The 16,325-nt window shown below is 42.1% G+C and overlaps 1 protein-coding gene across 1 annotated transcript in view; it reads right to left on the bottom strand.

Annotated features, from left to right (window-relative positions):
* The window catches only part of ACADSB (acyl-CoA dehydrogenase short/branched chain), a 38,214-nt gene extending 21,961 nt beyond the window's left edge, over positions 1-16,253 (bottom strand). Inside the window, exon 1 of the mRNA XM_033180100.1 lies at positions 16,101-16,253. Within this exon, the coding sequence (XP_033035991.1) occupies positions 16,101-16,142 (42 nt within the window). The 5' untranslated portion in view covers positions 16,143-16,253. The remainder of the gene's footprint in view (positions 1-16,100) is intronic.
* Between the last annotated feature and the right edge of the window lie 72 nt (positions 16,254-16,325).

Genomic DNA, 16,325 nt, shown 5'->3' on the forward strand with positions numbered 1-16,325 from the left:
TTGTTTTGTTTTCAGAAGTAGGAGTTGGTTTAGGGCAAAGTTGCATGGAACATTTTTTCTCATTAAAGACAGAGTTGGGACAGGAAAACTTTGGGCTAGAAAGGAGGACAAAGGGGACATAAGGTATTTTCTTCTTGATGACATGGACAGGAAGAGTCAAAAAGAAGGATAAAGGAGAAGTGAAGTAAGAATCGAGGTGCAAAGGGGCTCAAGAAGGGGAAGAATGCCGCTAGCAGCAGTGGGAGAGAATGGTCGGTGGCAGCTGGCACAAAGAAAGGAAGAAAGAGGGGAAAGAATAGAAATTGGAGGCTAGGCATGGTGGCTCACGCCTGTAATCCCACCACTTTGGGAGGCTGAGGTGGGCGGATCACCTGAGGTCGGGAGTTCAAGGCCTGCCTGACCAACATGGAGAAATTCCGTCTCTACTAAAAATACAAAATTAGCCGGGCGTGGTGGTGCATGCCTGTAATCCCAGCTACTTGGGAGGCGGAGGCAGGATAATCACTTGAACCCGGGAGGTGGAGGTTGTGGTGAGCCAAGATCGCGCCATTGCACTCCAGCCTGGACAACAAGAGCGAAACTCTGTCTCAAAAAACAAACAAAAAAAAAAATTGGAGAAGGAAGAGAGGTAAGCATAGGGGCCAAGTCTGCTCACTGGCTGGTGGTGGAGCCTTGAATGGGGTTCTTGATATATATTTGAACGAATGAAAGAATGCATCAACTAGTCTTCTTCACAAAAGGCTCATGAAACTTACCTACTACATTTCAAAAACTATAATACATTGCCCACATTTCTTACTTCTAAGGGAGATTATTTACTTCACTAAATCCATGACAGAATTCTGTGTGTCTGTTAGTTAATATATCACCATTGTACCTAAGTTTATCTTTAAAAGAAAGCTCACGGGGCCGGGTGCAGTGGCTCACACCCGTAGTCCCAGCACTTTCGGAGGCCGAGGCAGGTGGATCATGAGGTCAGGAGTTCAAGACCAGCCTGGCCAAGATGGTGAAACCCCATCTCTGCTAAAAACTACAAAAATTAGCCAGGTGCGGTGGCAGGCGCCTGTAATCCCAGCTACTCAGGAGGCTGAGGCAGGAGAATTGGTTGAAACCCGGTGGCAGAGGTTGCTGTGAGCTGAGATCACACCACCGCACTCCAGCCTGGGCGACAAAGTGAGACTCCATCTTAAAAAAAAAAAAAAAAAGAAAGCTCCCTACTGAGAAACTTAAAAGCCAGTGGATCTTACATTAATACCTATTTTTCCCACAACTGCGAGCCTCTTGGTTTCAATACTGCTACTGACAAAGTATAGGACCACTCAAAACATAGCAGTGATTTTAGATTCATAGACACGGTAACAGAGACAATTGTACTTTAAAAGGTAAGAAATGGTATAGGATCACAGGGTAAGATTATTAAAGATACTCTTCATAAAATACAGTGACAATATGCTAAGTGAATGGAATCCATTTTTGAGCAAAGCATTGAGAGATATAACCTAACGTTTTTCGGCAGAAGAAATTTTCCATTTATTAATACTATGACAGTCTTTAATAAAAGAAACTTTTCTTTTCCTTGCCTTTGACTGCACAGCCTGATGTTTTGATGTTGATTTTCTAATGTCCCCTGGCCTTCAGTGTTGACCTCAGCCTTTGCAGCTTTGGTGTCCACTCCATCAAAATGATTTTCCACAGTTATAACCCATTGCACCACATCATCACATTTTTTTGTATAGAACAGCAATTGCTACTTGAATGGAATAATGGTTATTTATGCCTTGCCAAATACTTTCCAGAGCTTGAGTCTGATCTGTTTCTTACTCAATTGACCAGAGTTCTGTTGCACCTAGAAGTGTTGATGATTAAGTCTGGGCCTCTGTGGACAGAACAATAAAGTCCATGAACTTGGACAAGGGTAAAATTACATCCTTATTTCACTAACCTCTAACTAAAATACAGCATTTCCTTCTATTATGAATGTAAGCAACAAGTTACAGTAGTCTTAGCAGTATCTGTGACTCTGTCATCAAAAGAAATTACAGATACTTTTATATCACATTGATTTGGTACAAATATCTTGAAATATTATTTGTGCTTTTCGTTACTTCAAATTCACAGCAGTTATCTGTGAATAGAACTACTGCTGGATCTTATTTAATTAACAAACACACATTACTATATCACAATTAAAAAGTATTTTTTATATCCAGCATCTTTGGGGGAAAAAATAGATTTCCCTTGTAACCCTCTATATTTTATGCACTTTGAATCATTGAGAAAAGGTCTATAAACTTTATTACATTGTTGTTTATTCTTCATTCAAGACACAAAGAAGGTTAGGAACTCCTGACTGTGGAATGTTCTGGTAAAGGCTCTTTTGCCAGTTAGTAAAAGAATTGAGTTAGTTCCCTTCCTCCATTATGCTCCAGCATAATGAAGTATTGCTCTAAACATTCTTAAAGTACTTTAAACCTAGAAGCTTTCACAATATATGAAAGGCAAAGGAAGATGTATCAGAGGTGTTGTGTTGTCTCCTGAAGCTTCTCCCCAACTACTTGACCCTTAAGAGTTAGGAAGGGTTGTGGGGAGAAAGAAGAAGAAAATTTTTTTTTCTTTTTCTTTTTTTTTTTTTTTTTGAGACAGAGTCTCACTCTATCACCCAGGCTGGAGCGCAATGGTACGATCTTGACTCACTGCAAGCTCAGCCTCCCAGCTTCAAGTGATTCTCATGCCTCAGCCTCTTGAGTAGCTAGGATTATAGGTATGCACCACTACACCCAGCTAATTTTTTCTATTTTTAGTAGAGATGGGGTTTCACTGTGTTGGCCAGGCTAGTCTCGAACTTCTGGCCTCAAGTGATCCGCCCACGTCGGCCTCCCAAAGTGCTGGGATTACTGGCGTGAGCCACCATGCCCAGCTAGAAAGGAAAAATTCTTACACTCTGTGGGTTGAGTATATAAATCACTGTTGCAATCACTTTGGACAATTTAGTGATAGTAAAGATAAAAACATATGCCATGGTTTGCATGTGACCCTTCTAAAATTCAGATGTTGAAATTGAATGTCATAGTATTAAGCAGGGGCCTTTAAGAGGTGATTAGGCTATGAGAGCTCCTCCTTGGGAATGAGACGAAGGCCCTTCTAGAAGAGGCTTCACACAGCACCAGCCCAACCCTTCCATTCCGCCAAGTGAGGATGTGGGAAGAAAGCCTTCCTCAGACAACCGAACCTGCCTGTGAATGGATCTTGGAATTCCCATCCTCCAGAACTATGAGAAATACATTTGTTTTCTTTATAAGTACCCAGTCTATGGTATTCTGTTACAGCAGCACAAAGTGAACTAAAACAACATATTTACACTAAGGCCCAGTAATTTTACTTCAGTTCATATGCACAAGTAGACATGTGCAAAAAGATGTAGTGATTTTTGTAAAGGCAAAAAACTAAAAATCCATTTATCTGTCAACAAAGCAATGCATAAATTGTCATATATTGACACAACAGAATATCTTATAGCAGTTAAAGGGAACTAGGGAGCTATGTGGATCAACATGCATAAATCTTGAAAATACAGTATAGAGTTAAAGATGCAGTTAGCGAGAGGATTTGTTCAGGATGACAGCATTTATGTACGCTTTAAAACACCAAATGATAGTATATATTCTTATGAGGACATAAAGATATAGCAAAATTTTAAAAACACAACAGGAAGCATACAGATGAGCTTCAGGATGGAGGTTATATCTGAGGAGAGGGTGCAAGTGTGAGTTTTGTGTTAGTATTGTTTTATTTCTTCTTTTTTTTCTCTCTCTCTCCTTTTTTTTGAGACAGAATCTTGCTTTATCACCCAGGCTGGAGTACGGTGGTGTGGTTTCAGCTCACTGCAAACTCCGCCTCCCAGGTTTAAGTGATTCTTGTGCCTCAGTCTCCAAGTAGCTGGGACTACAGGTATATGCCACCACGCCCAGCTAATTTTTGTATTTTTAGTAGAGACAGGGTTTCACCATGTTGGCCAGGCTGGTCTCCAACTCCTGACCTCAGGTGATCTGCCCGCCTCAGCCTCCCAAAGTGTTGGGATTATAGGCGTGAGCCACCACCACACTGGGCCAGGCACTCTTATATTTGTGCTTCTCTTCCTATGCGTTTGAGCACGTTTTCATATGTCTACAAACTATTCGTATTTCTTTTTCTGCATACAGCTTATTCATGTTCTTTGCCCACTTTCCTATTCAATGTCTTTTTCTGTTCCCATTGATTTCTAGGAACTTTATACAAATTAGGGAAATTGGCTCTTTGGTGGCAGGAATTGCAACTTTTAAAAAAACCAGGTCGGCTGGGCGCGGTGGCTCAAGCCTGTAATCCCAGCACTTTGGGAGGCCGAGACGGGCGGATCACGAGGTCAGGAGATCGAGACCATCCTGGCTTACACGGTGAAACCCCGTCTCTACTGAAAATACAAAAAACTAGCCAGGCGAGGTGGTGGGCGCCTGTAGTACCAGCTACTCGGGAGGCTGAGGCAGGAGAATGGCGGGAACCTGGGAGGCGGAGCTTGCAGTGAGCTGAGATCCGGCCACAGCACTCCAGCCTGGGCGACAGAGCGAGACTCCGTCTCAAAAAAAAAAAAAAAAAAAAGCCAGGTTGTGATTTGTCTTTTGACTTCGCTTATAGTTTTGGGTGTTTTGCCACGCAAATGCATTATTTTATTTATTTATTTATTTTTTGTGACAGGGTCTCACTTTGTCACCCAGGCTGGAGTGCAGTGATGTAATCACAGCTGACTGCAGTCTTGACCTCCCGGACTCAGGTGATCCTCCCACCTCAGCCTTCCAAGTAGCTGGGACTATAGATGCACACCTTTCCCAGCTAATTTTTTGTTGTTGTTGTTGTTGTTGTTGCGGAGACAAGGTCTCGCTATGTTGCTCAGGCTGATGTCAAACTCCTAGATTCAAGTGATTCTTGTGGCTTGGCCCCTGCAGTGATTGCAGGCATGAGTGACCGTGCCTGGCCTAAAAGCCTTTTATTTTTATTAATTACTTTTTCTTCAGGGTGATCTGGTTTAACATTTGTTTTGTTTTGTTTTTGTTTTCGAGACAGTCCCACTCTGTCACCCAGACATGAGGGCAGTGGCACGACCACTGCTCACTGGAACCTCAACTTCCCAGGGTCAAATGATCCTCCCACCTCAGCCTCCCGGATAGCTGGGACTGAGGCAGGAAATAGGGTCTGGAGGCAGGGAACCTAAGGGCTTCCTAGAACAAAATTAAATGGAAAGCCCCCAACCTTCTAAAGCCAAGTAAATAATTTTGTAACTCTACTTCAGCTATGGCAGGAAACATCATACACCAAGTAACCAACGGGAAACCTTGAGAGTATATTTGAACCCTAGAAAATTCTGTAACTGGGCCCTTGAGCTGCTTACTTGCGCCCGCCCCCACCCCGTGGAGCGTGCTTTCATTTTCAATACATCTCTGCTTTTGTTGCTTCATTCTTTGCTTGCTGTGTTTGTGCATTTTGTCCAATTCTTTGTTCAAAATGCCAAGAACCTGGACACCCTACACTGGGAACATATTTTGGTTAGCCAGCCAGGTGGTAAGCCCAAAGTGTGGGGTTTATTTTTCACCTTTTCCTTTCTGCACCATCCAGGGGAATCTCTCTCTCTCTTTTCCTTTCCAACTCAGGATCCTTGGTGGGCAGCATCTAAACATGGAGGCAACTGCAGGTTTCTGGCCAGGGCCACTCTCCAGCATTGCCTGAAGGCCAAGGAATGAATAAGGATAGTTGCCCTCCCTAGAAGAGGTAAGGACTCTTTTCTATCATTTCCGGTTGTGGTCCCTGATCCCTATATGTGGCGCAGCTAATCTGGACTGAACTTGAACACATTTGAGTTCTCTTCTTATGCTAAATTCTTCCCTTCCCCTATTTGACTGGCTAAGGACAAAAGAAACCCACTCAGCCTCCAGTGCCTATCATTACAGCTCATGACTATCACTTGAGTGGAATGGGAAGCATGGGAAAGCAAGGCCTTATCAAATTATGAGGATGCTAAAAGTTGGGGATTACACCCAGGAACCAAAGGAAAGCTCATAGTAGGCCATTGCCTCTGGAGGGAAAACATGCAAAGTGGGATTGGTGCTCACCTAAGGTCAGAGACATCTGACACTCTAAGAGTGGACCCCAAAGGGGGATGCCTCAGGGGATGGAACTCCAGACTTCAACCTCTCCAAAGGGGACACCCTAGGCAGAGGTTCTGAGGTCCAGTACTAAGCCCTCCTTAGAATTTTCTCTCACAGATGACAATGGGAAATTTTGCAATACTGTTTGGTCCCAGTATTGTTTGGAATCTGGAGTTTGCTGCTGAATGGGAAAGTGGGATGGAGTTGCATGTACCCAGGCAGGCTTTTGTGCTGCTGCTCTAAGCAGGGGGCCTGGTTAATGAGTGATGCTCTCCTTTGGTGCTGTTTGGCCCCAGTGTTCTTTGGAGCCTGGGGAGGTTTGCCCTTTAAAAATCAAACTGCCATGGAAACTGCTTTACCCACAATTTTGGTTCACAGCCTTCATTGGATTATCTATTGGGGCATACAAAGTAAAACTGTTGAGCCTGTATTGCTATCTCACGGCTAGAGTTCCAAGGTAAAAGCTATTGGATCTGTGTGTGTGTGTGCATGTGTGTGTGTGTACCTGTCTAGATGTGTTTATTTGTATATATACTGACTATTAAATGTGGTGTCTACCAAACTGGCTTATAAGTAAAAGAGTGTTCATAAATTAAGTACACAAGTCTAAGAAAATTTCAAGTTCACATGAGTTCAGTATAAACAAGCTGGTTTGAAAACTATTGATAAAACAAAACTAGAAATGCCTTCAGAATTGTCAACATACATTTTTGTCTGGATTTTATATTTGTTTCCGCTAGATATTTTGAGGTGTCAGGGTTTGTCATACAAGGTTATAAAACTATAAACCCAGCCAAAACAAAATTATCTTGATTTGCATGTCTTTTTTTTTTTTTTGGACAAATGAGAGTAATTTAATGTTGTTAGCCAAGTCTTCTGAGTTATCAGTAAAAATATCTGTGTATTCTGTACTCCAACGGACTCCACTACTTAATAAAAATATGCCCTAGTTTGATACTCTTAAAAAAAAAAATCTGTGTATTTAACTTTGAGGCTCTTACTTAGGTTTAGGTGAGCACTGGATGTTCACTGGCTATTAAAACAATTATAGTGTCTAATATCTCAGTTTGCAGAAGTAATCCAGATGAACTGTTGAAAATGAAGGAATTGAGTACAGTAAACGGGATAAATGTTTTAGGTAAACTTTTTTGGGTAAATTAAAATCTTAATTTTGATGCTCATTTACTATCTGGGTCATTTTCAATTAAGAAAGGGTTGTGATATGGGGAAATATGTTTCTAAAATTGTGCAAATGTTCTTATCTATAAATGCCCATATCTGATACTTCAGAATTTCTTGTTTTTTTTTATGGTTTCATTAAAGTTTCAGGTTACTAAGGATATCCTTGGGTTACTGAAGATAAGAATTCTAATTAACACATAATTCTGAATACAAAATACGCCAGAAAGGGTTGTGTTATTAGTGAGAAAAAGTAGAATTTTGTGTAATTCAGAAGTTATCTAAAAGTTAGTTCAAATTACAGATTTGAAAAGGTTCCCTTATAACCACATGCAGTACTTTCTCTCAGTCTCCACCATCCAGACCAGGAATTTTGGCGTTCATGTCATAGTTAGCTGTAAAATCATCTTAAGTAGTTGGAAGTCTTTGCAAACTCAAAATTAACTACTCTAGACTCCTTCTGGGAGGGGCAGTGGAGATTGTCCAATGCTGTGGCTTGGTAGCTGTGGCTTCACCATTTTACAGTGGTGTCACAGGTTCAATCCTGGCTTGGGGAAAGAGTTCTTTCTGGTTTGACATCTGTGTGACATTTACCATTTGCTGATTCTCTTCCCCTCCATGAACTGGCTCAAATGTTCTTTTCTCTGAGCACCTGGGAGGTTACCTTTGGTAAAATTCAAAGCCAGAAATACTGGCCACTTGGCATGGCTAGAATTGGGTAATGGGAGATTTAAAAGGATTTTTTTTTTTAATAGAGCACTATGGTTAAAAGCCTAATTAAGACACAGCGAGACTCGTCTCAAAAAAAAAAAAAAGAAAGCCTAATTAAAAGTGGATATCCAAGCTATATGTATACTTAAAAAGCCTTTACGTATTTTTTTCCTCTTCTTGGATCTTGTTTTACTGGAAAGAAGTTCTTTTTTTTTTTACTCTCTTCACAGTTGACTATTTTTCTCCATTTTGTCTTGCCACTCTTAATGCACACATGAGAGGCCCTAAGATAACTTTGGAGAGCATGGGACTCCTTGGGAAAAACAGAAAAGTCACCAAGGACCCTATTTTGGGGGAAAATCCCTGTTTTCCTCAGAACCCCAAGAATTAAAAGTGCTATGATAGATCCCTCTCAAAATCTATTCTTGTCTTCCAGTTATACCTGCTTATTAAGCCGTAGAAACTGTGTGTTTCCCTGGCCCTGTTTCGTGAAGAGCTCCACCCTGAGGCCAGTAACCCAATTAGTAGATTGACAGATGAAAAATCTTAAAACTACTGCATCTTTTGTCTATCTGTGTAGTTATATATGTGTTATGTGTGTGATGTTTATATAAAAAAGACATGCAAGGTGTGTAAAGAAAGTAAAATATGTTTTTTATAAAAGATTATAAGAAGCCATGGGAATGTAAATTTTTGCCCAGATGGTTAAAGGATTGTTTTCAGTTAAATAAGATAAAGCTAAAGGTTTGAACAAGTTGTGGAAGGTTTGTAAAAATTAATCTCGTAAAATAAATTCTCTGTGTGAATATACTGACTACATTCGAAAGGGTATTATTTTATTTTTCCATAAATTGAGCATTGGAATAAAAGCACAAGGTTTTCTTAAGGCACTGATCTGCTCTTTAACAAAAATGTATAAAGAGACGATGAGAATCCCATCTTATGGTCATTCTGATTAAGATTGAATGGATTTGTCTATAAGGTTTCATTTCAAAATAAAATACTGGGGTTGATATTAACGGTGGACCAATGCAGGGGGGAAATTTGGCTTTCTCTCCCTTGAACAAAATTTTCATGTAATTGTAAAGGATAATGAAATACCCAAGCCAGGATTGAACCTGTGACACTATTATTGCCTTGCAAATAAACTACTGAATAGAAGAAGACAGGAGACAGATTGTTTGGAAAGTTAAGTCTTCTTATTTATTTATTTATTTATTGAGATGGAGTCTTGCTCTGTCACCCTGGCTGGAGTGCAGTGGCACGATCTCGGCTCACTGCAACCTCCACCTCCCAGGTTCAAGCGATTCTCCTGCCTCAGCCTCCCAAGTAGCTAGGATTACAGGCACATGCCACCACACCCAGTTAATTTTTGTACTTTTAGTAGAGATGGGGTTTCACCATGTTGATCAGGCTGGTCTGCTGGCACTATGGCAACCATTCCAAAATATGTCGAAGTATATTTTGGGGTTAAATATTTTGATTTGCTGCTCTGGCAAGGGAGATGAGAAAATGAATCTCTCATACATTGTTTTTGGGAATGTAAAATGGCACAGTCACTCTGGAAAACAGTTTAGCTGTTTCTTACACAATTATATGACCTAGCAGTTGTACTCTTTTGTATTTATTCAAGAGAAGTAAGAACATAAGTTCAAAGACCTGTGCACAAATGTCCACAGCAGCTTTAGCCACAATAGTAAAAAACTGGAAACAATCCAGATGTCCTTCAGTGGGTGAATGGTTAAACATCTGTGATACATCCCTATCATAGTGCAGGGACCCATTTGGAATCCCAGAGTTGGCATAACGCTTCTTTTAAGCTGAAGACATCTAAGATTCAACAAGTGGAGGAAAAGCTTGTTCTAGAAGCTTCCCTTATCCTACTGGGGAGTTTTTGGCCCTGAAGATGGATAGGCAAATGTTATTACACAATTTCTTACCACTTGTTTGTTTTCCTAAAAATCTGTCTTTCCCAAGGGGACCTATTTGTTTTTCCTGTAGAGGCCCTTTCTCCCCCTTCCTTTATATACCTAAGGATATTATTAGGTACATAAAGGTTAGGATAGTGTTACCACAGGGGCAAATCAGATAACAAGATGCAAGATCTCTCTGTATTTTTTTTTATAACTGCATGAAAAGATGTAAATATAGATATACAAACATGTAAATATAGACATAAATATAGGTATATAAACCCTTTAACCATTTAATGAGCCAGGTACTTGCTCATTATGCATAGGAAATAAACCTTTTACTATTGTTAATCTGTCTTTTGTTATTTAATTTCCAAGCCCCAGTCACTGAACCCAAGAGGGTGGATGAAAATTTTTTCCTTCCCCTACAATAAATTCTATTCAGCAAAAAAACAAAAAAAGACTGGATGATTCTATTTATCTAATATTCTTGAAATGACAGATTTATAAAGCTAGAGATTAGTGTTTACCGGGGATTAGAGACCAGGACAGGAGGTTGGGGTAGTGAGTGGTTGTAAGAGGACAAACAACACAATCCTTACGCTGTTGGAACTGTCTGTAGCTTGACTATAGCGGTGGATACACAAACATATGTTATAAAACTGCACAGTCCTACACACACATATACATGTAAAACGGAATATCTGAAAAAGCTTGGTGTGTCATATTGTAAAAGTTGTCAGAATCGGCCGGGCGCGGTGGCTCAAGCCTGTAATCCCAGCACTTTGGGAGGCCGAGACGGGCGGATCACGAGGTCAGGAAATCGAGACCATTCTGGCTAACACGGTGAAACCCCGTCTCTACTAAAATATACAAAAAATTAGCCGGGCGAGATGGCGGGCGCCTGTAGTCCCAGCTACTCGGAAGGCTGAGGCGAGAGAATGGCGTAAACCCGGGAGGCGGAGCTTGCAGTGAGCTGAGATCCGGCCACTGCACTCCAGCCTGGGCGACAGAGCGAGACTCCGTCTCAAAAAAAAAAAAAAAAAAAAAAAGTTGTCAGAATCAAAATGGAGTCACTAATGTAAAACAAACAGACACAACAACATTAACAAATAGAGTGAGGGAAGGCCATTAAAAAGGGTTCTCATATTTGCAAGCCTGATAAAAAAACTATCACCAAAGATTGCAAACACCAAAATATTGCACAAAGGCCATCACAACCTTACAGAAAAAATACTTCCGCAAGACCTATCTGTCCCAGTGACTGCCTGTCCAACCCCAGACCTGCATCATCCTTGTTACTGATCTTGTAGCCAACTATAATTATTTTAAAACAATTATGTAATCTTATGGCACGAGTATTTCCATTGCAATGCTCTATTCCCAAATAAGCATCTTTTCTTTCAAAAAGCCTCTTTCTGTTATTTAGGTTGACAGTATCAATGTCAATTTCTTGGTTGTGATATTGTACTATAGTTTGGTAAAGTGTTAACCACAGGGGCAAATCAGATAACAAGATGCAGGATCTCTCCGTATTTCTTTTTATAACTGCATGAGAATCTACAATTATCTGAAATGAAGTTTAAACAAATTCTCTCACCACCCCCAAAGGAAAATTAAACTACTTTATGGGCTTTAAAATTACAGGAATTGATGTGGCTTATGAGAATCATGTCAACAATTTATTAGAATTTAATGAAAAAACACTTAACACTATATTCAGTTTCGATTTCGATTTCCTATGCCAAATTGTTTATACCTGCTTGATATGGTTTGGCTGTGTCCCCACCCAAATCTCATCTTGAATTGTAGCTCCCATAATCCCCATGTGTCATGAGAGGGACCCAGCGGGAGGTAACTGAATCATGGGGGTGGGGTGTTCCCGTGTTGTTCTCATGACAGTAAGTCTCACAAGATCTGATCGTTTTATAAAGGGCAATTCCTCTGTACTTCTCTCTTGCTTGCCACTATGTAAGATGTGCCCTTGATCCTCCTTCACCTTCCTCACCACAGTTGTGTGGTCTTGCCAGCCATGTGGAACTGTGAATCCATCAAGCCTCTTTTTCTTTATAAATTACCCAGTCTTGGGTATGCCTTTATTAGCAGTGTGTCAATGGATTAGATTTTAAGTTGATCCCAATTTCATATCCCCAAGCCAAAACTTCTACACCAGAATCTGTCCAACCTCTGCTTGCTTTCTCCAGAAATAATAGCTTCGGTTTTAGGTATTCTCCAAAACTGCTAAAAACACAACTTTTCCCATCTACCAGTCTCTGATTCTTCATTCTGGTCTTTAGGAATTCCTAACAATGCCTTGCCCTTTTAAGAATCAGGCACAGTGGCTCATGCCTGCAATGCCAACACTTTGGGAGGCCAAGGCGGGAGGATCACTTGAGTCCAGGAGTTTGAAGCTGCAGTGAGCCATGATCTGTATCACTGCACTCCAGCCTGGGTGACAGAACAAGATCCTGTCTCTAAAAAACTAACTAACTTAACTAATTTTAAAAATAGCTAATGTTTACTGAGGATTTACTATGAGTCAGCTGTTCTAAGTATTTAAGAACATTTAAGAACATTTATTATGAGTCAGCTGTTCTAAGTTCTCAGGCTAAGAGGTGTGTCATTCCATAGAGAAAGGCATGAGGGTGAGAGAGGGTAAGAGAGAGTGAGAAATGAGGGGAGAGAAAGAGAGAGCAAGAGAAGCCCAAAGTTGTCCTTTTAGGAGGAACTCACTCTCTTGAAACCAGCATTAATAATTTACGAGGCCAGGTCCCCTATGACCCAAACACTTCCCATTAGGCCCCCCACTCAAAACCTCCGCACTGGGGGTCAAGCTTCCAACACATGAATTTTGGGGGACACGTTCAAACCATTTGTGCTCTCTCTACCTGGATGCCAAATACATGTCCAGAAAAAAATACTTCTGATTTTGTTGAAGAGCAAAAAGTTGAACAACAAGAATTATATCTATTTTGGCAGCTGCTGTCTAGCAGATGTTCAGAGAATTAACTGAACAAGAAATCACCTCAAGGATATTTTTCAAGAATCACTTCTTGGCTGGGTGCAGTGGCTCATGCCTGTAATCCCAGCATTTTGGAGAGTGAGGTGGGAGGATCGCTTGAGGCCAGGAGTTCCAGACCAGCCTGGCCAACACAGTGAGACTTCATCTCTACAAAACACTTTAAAACTTAGCCAGGTGTAGTGACACATGCCTGTGGTCCCAGCTCCCAGGAAGCTGAAGTCAGAGAATCACCTGAGCCAGGAGTTCAAGGTTACGGTAAGCTATGATCATGCCACTGCACTCCAGCCTGGGCAACACAGTGAGCCCTTGTTAAAAAAAAAAAAAAAAAAAGAATCATCTCTTAAAAGACATCAAGCGGCCTGGTGTGGTGGCTCATGACTGTAATCCCAGCACTTTGGGAGGCCGTGGCAGGTGGATCACGAGGTTAAGAGTTCGAGACCAGCCTGGCCAAGATGGTGAAACCCCATCTGTACTAAAACTACAAAAATTAGCCAGGCATGGTGGCAGGCACCTGTAATCCCAGCTACTCAGGCAGGAGAATCACTCAAACCCAGGTGGCATAGGTTGCAGTGAGCTGAGACCGCGCCACTGCACTCCAACCTGGGCGACAGAGTGAGACTCCGTCTCAAAAAAAAAAAAAACAAAAAAAGATATCGAGCTACATTAAAATGCTTTGGAACCACAGGTTAACTACAAGGTCCAATTCTCCACTAATTGGGTTGCTTAGAACAAATGGACAGGGCAGTTCTAATCCATCTGCAGGACTAGGAGAGACCTTCTGAGAAGGGAGGGGTAGGCTGAAAGCCAGTGTTGCAATCTGATTGTTGTGTGACTCGGGAACACTGGTTATTGCCTCCAAGTTCATTTGCAAAATGAAGCCACTAATATACCCAATTCAGACGTTTACAGGAAGAGTAAATAGAGTAGTGGGTGTAAAATGCTGTCCCTGGTCTACAATAAGTGAGTAAATGCTCTCTATTTGCCTCTGGATAGAAACCAAAATTAGCCTTACCTTGCATTTCTTCCCACTCCATGCCACTTGTGTCCACAGCAATCTACTTACCCTGTGGCACTAGGAAACTCCAAAGCTCCTGACCTTCAATAGCTCCTCACAATCCAAAAGGATCAACCCCCAATTCCCTAAAATGGCCTCAGTCCCCTTCTGTTGCAGTTTTCTGAACACTCCTTTCCCCTCCTAAACTCTAACCCAGCTTCCAAAGAGCATATCACTTCTCAATGGTCCTAGTCATTTCTATCTTCTGAATCTGCACGCAGATGGCAGCCCCTTAGGATTTGTTCCACACCTATGTGATATGAGGTTCGTTCCATATAGTTCTAACCTCTTCTCTAAAAGATAAACTTCTTGAAGGTAGAGTGTTTTACTCATTATTACATCTGCCGTAGCACACAATGCTTCATGCGTGGCAGTAAGAGCTGATATTTACCGAGAGCTGACTATATGCCAAGCACTATTCTAAGTGCCTCACATGAACATATGAACTCATTTAATTTTCACACCAGTTTTGGAATAGGCACAATTATTCTCTCCATTTACAGATCAGAAAACCGAGACCCAAAGCATAACCTGTCCAAGCTTATACCACTAGGAAGTGAGAGGGCCTGGGTTCAGACCCAAGCAGCCTAGCTGCAGAACCCACGTTCTTAACCACTACGCTACAGTCGATGTTCAATAAATTTGGCTAATTTATGTAAAAGAGCTTAAAAAACTATAAAGGACTATAAGCCACAATAAACCAAAAGTCCAAACAAAATAGGCTTTTGATATCTGTAAGGAAGGGGAGACAGTAGTATATGAAGGTTAAGTTTAAAATCAGACCAGAGTTCGAATACCAGCTCTATCACTTTCTATCTGTGGGCAAGTTACTATTCTTTTTCAGCATCTACCACTGCATCTGCAAGATTAAACTACTTGTTAAGATGGTTGTGAGAACTGAGATGACTCAGGTAGAATGAGAACGTGCCTACCACAGATTATGTGGTCAATAAATTTTGGCTCTAAAACAGAGTCAAATGGTAAAACCAAGGAAATTTTCTTTGCTAAGTTATTAACCAACAATTATAAACAGTATTAAACAATAATCACTTACTATTTTTTTATTGCATTTCAGGCCTGTAAAACAAATAACATTAATTATCTCTAATGAGTAAAAAGGTAAGAGTTCTGCCTCTGGGCATAAGACTGGAGCAGCAGTTGGAAAGCCTCTCATTAAAGCAAATGCAAAGGAAACACGGAAAGCACACGTAAGCAGTGGGAAAATTCCCAGCGAAGTGTACTGACAAACACAAGTGTATCCAAATGTGTACGTTCTGGAAAGCATGCTATATAATAGATCCAAGGGGTGAAGAGCATAGGATGTTTAACACAGGAGCTGTTAAAGAACCAAGTTTGTGTAGCTGCAGAGATCAGAATTAAGCACAAAAGGCTGGTTTCAGCTTAAGTTCATGGAAGAGGGACCGACACAGGCTCCCCTGGGCCGCGGTGAGTCTATCCACGGAAGATACCCGAGCTCCAGACATAAGGGGCAGAGGGAACTCTGTCCCTGGCCGGGAAGCCCGAACAACTCCGAAGTCCCTTACTACCTTTGAGCGGGGCCGCGGAAGGAAGAACAGGGAGACACCCTGCTCAGAATGAGACTGGGCCTATATTTTAACAATCTTTTTGCGGGGGAGGAGGTGTGAAATGTAATCACTGGGGAAAGGTGGGTTAGGGCATCAGGGAGGTAACACCTGTGCAAAATGTATCCAGAGATCCAGAGATCAAGACTCGGTTGCTTTCAGGACGCAACGGCCTGCAAAGGACATCTTGTTGATGCGACCCTCCGACTCCACTGAAGGCGCTTGCTCCGCCAAAGCAGCTTCTAGACAGCCCCGACCTCCTTGCCACCAGCTGCCGCCCCCAGAGGCCTGAAAGGGGTCGGGGTCGTGGGCTGCCCGCGGGTAAAGGGTCTGGGGAGATGGGCCCACGACGTGGAGCGGGGCTCAGGCTGGCGCCCCGAGGCCCGTTAGAAGGCTCTGCCAGCTGCGATGCCAGGGACCAAGGTCGCCCTGGGCCCCCAGGACGCCAGCCTCGAACGCACTCACCAGCCTGCTGCCGCGCAGCAATCGCACTGCCAGGCTCTCCATCGTCGCCGCAGGCCTCTCGGCTCAGCGCCTCTGGGTAACTAGTCAGCCCGTGGGAGCTACGCGAGGTAGGCCCCGCCCACTCAGTACCCGCCCCGCACACCCCCTACTTAATCCCTGCCCACTGCTGCCTACGGAACCCCGAGAGAGACAAATAGGCCCCTCCTCGTTTCCGCCCTCCATCCT

This window comes from Trachypithecus francoisi, unplaced genomic scaffold (genome assembly GCF_009764315.1).
Source record: "Trachypithecus francoisi isolate TF-2019V2 unplaced genomic scaffold, Tfra_2.0 Contig01579, whole genome shotgun sequence".
NCBI lineage: Eukaryota > Metazoa > Chordata > Mammalia > Primates > Cercopithecidae > Trachypithecus > Trachypithecus francoisi.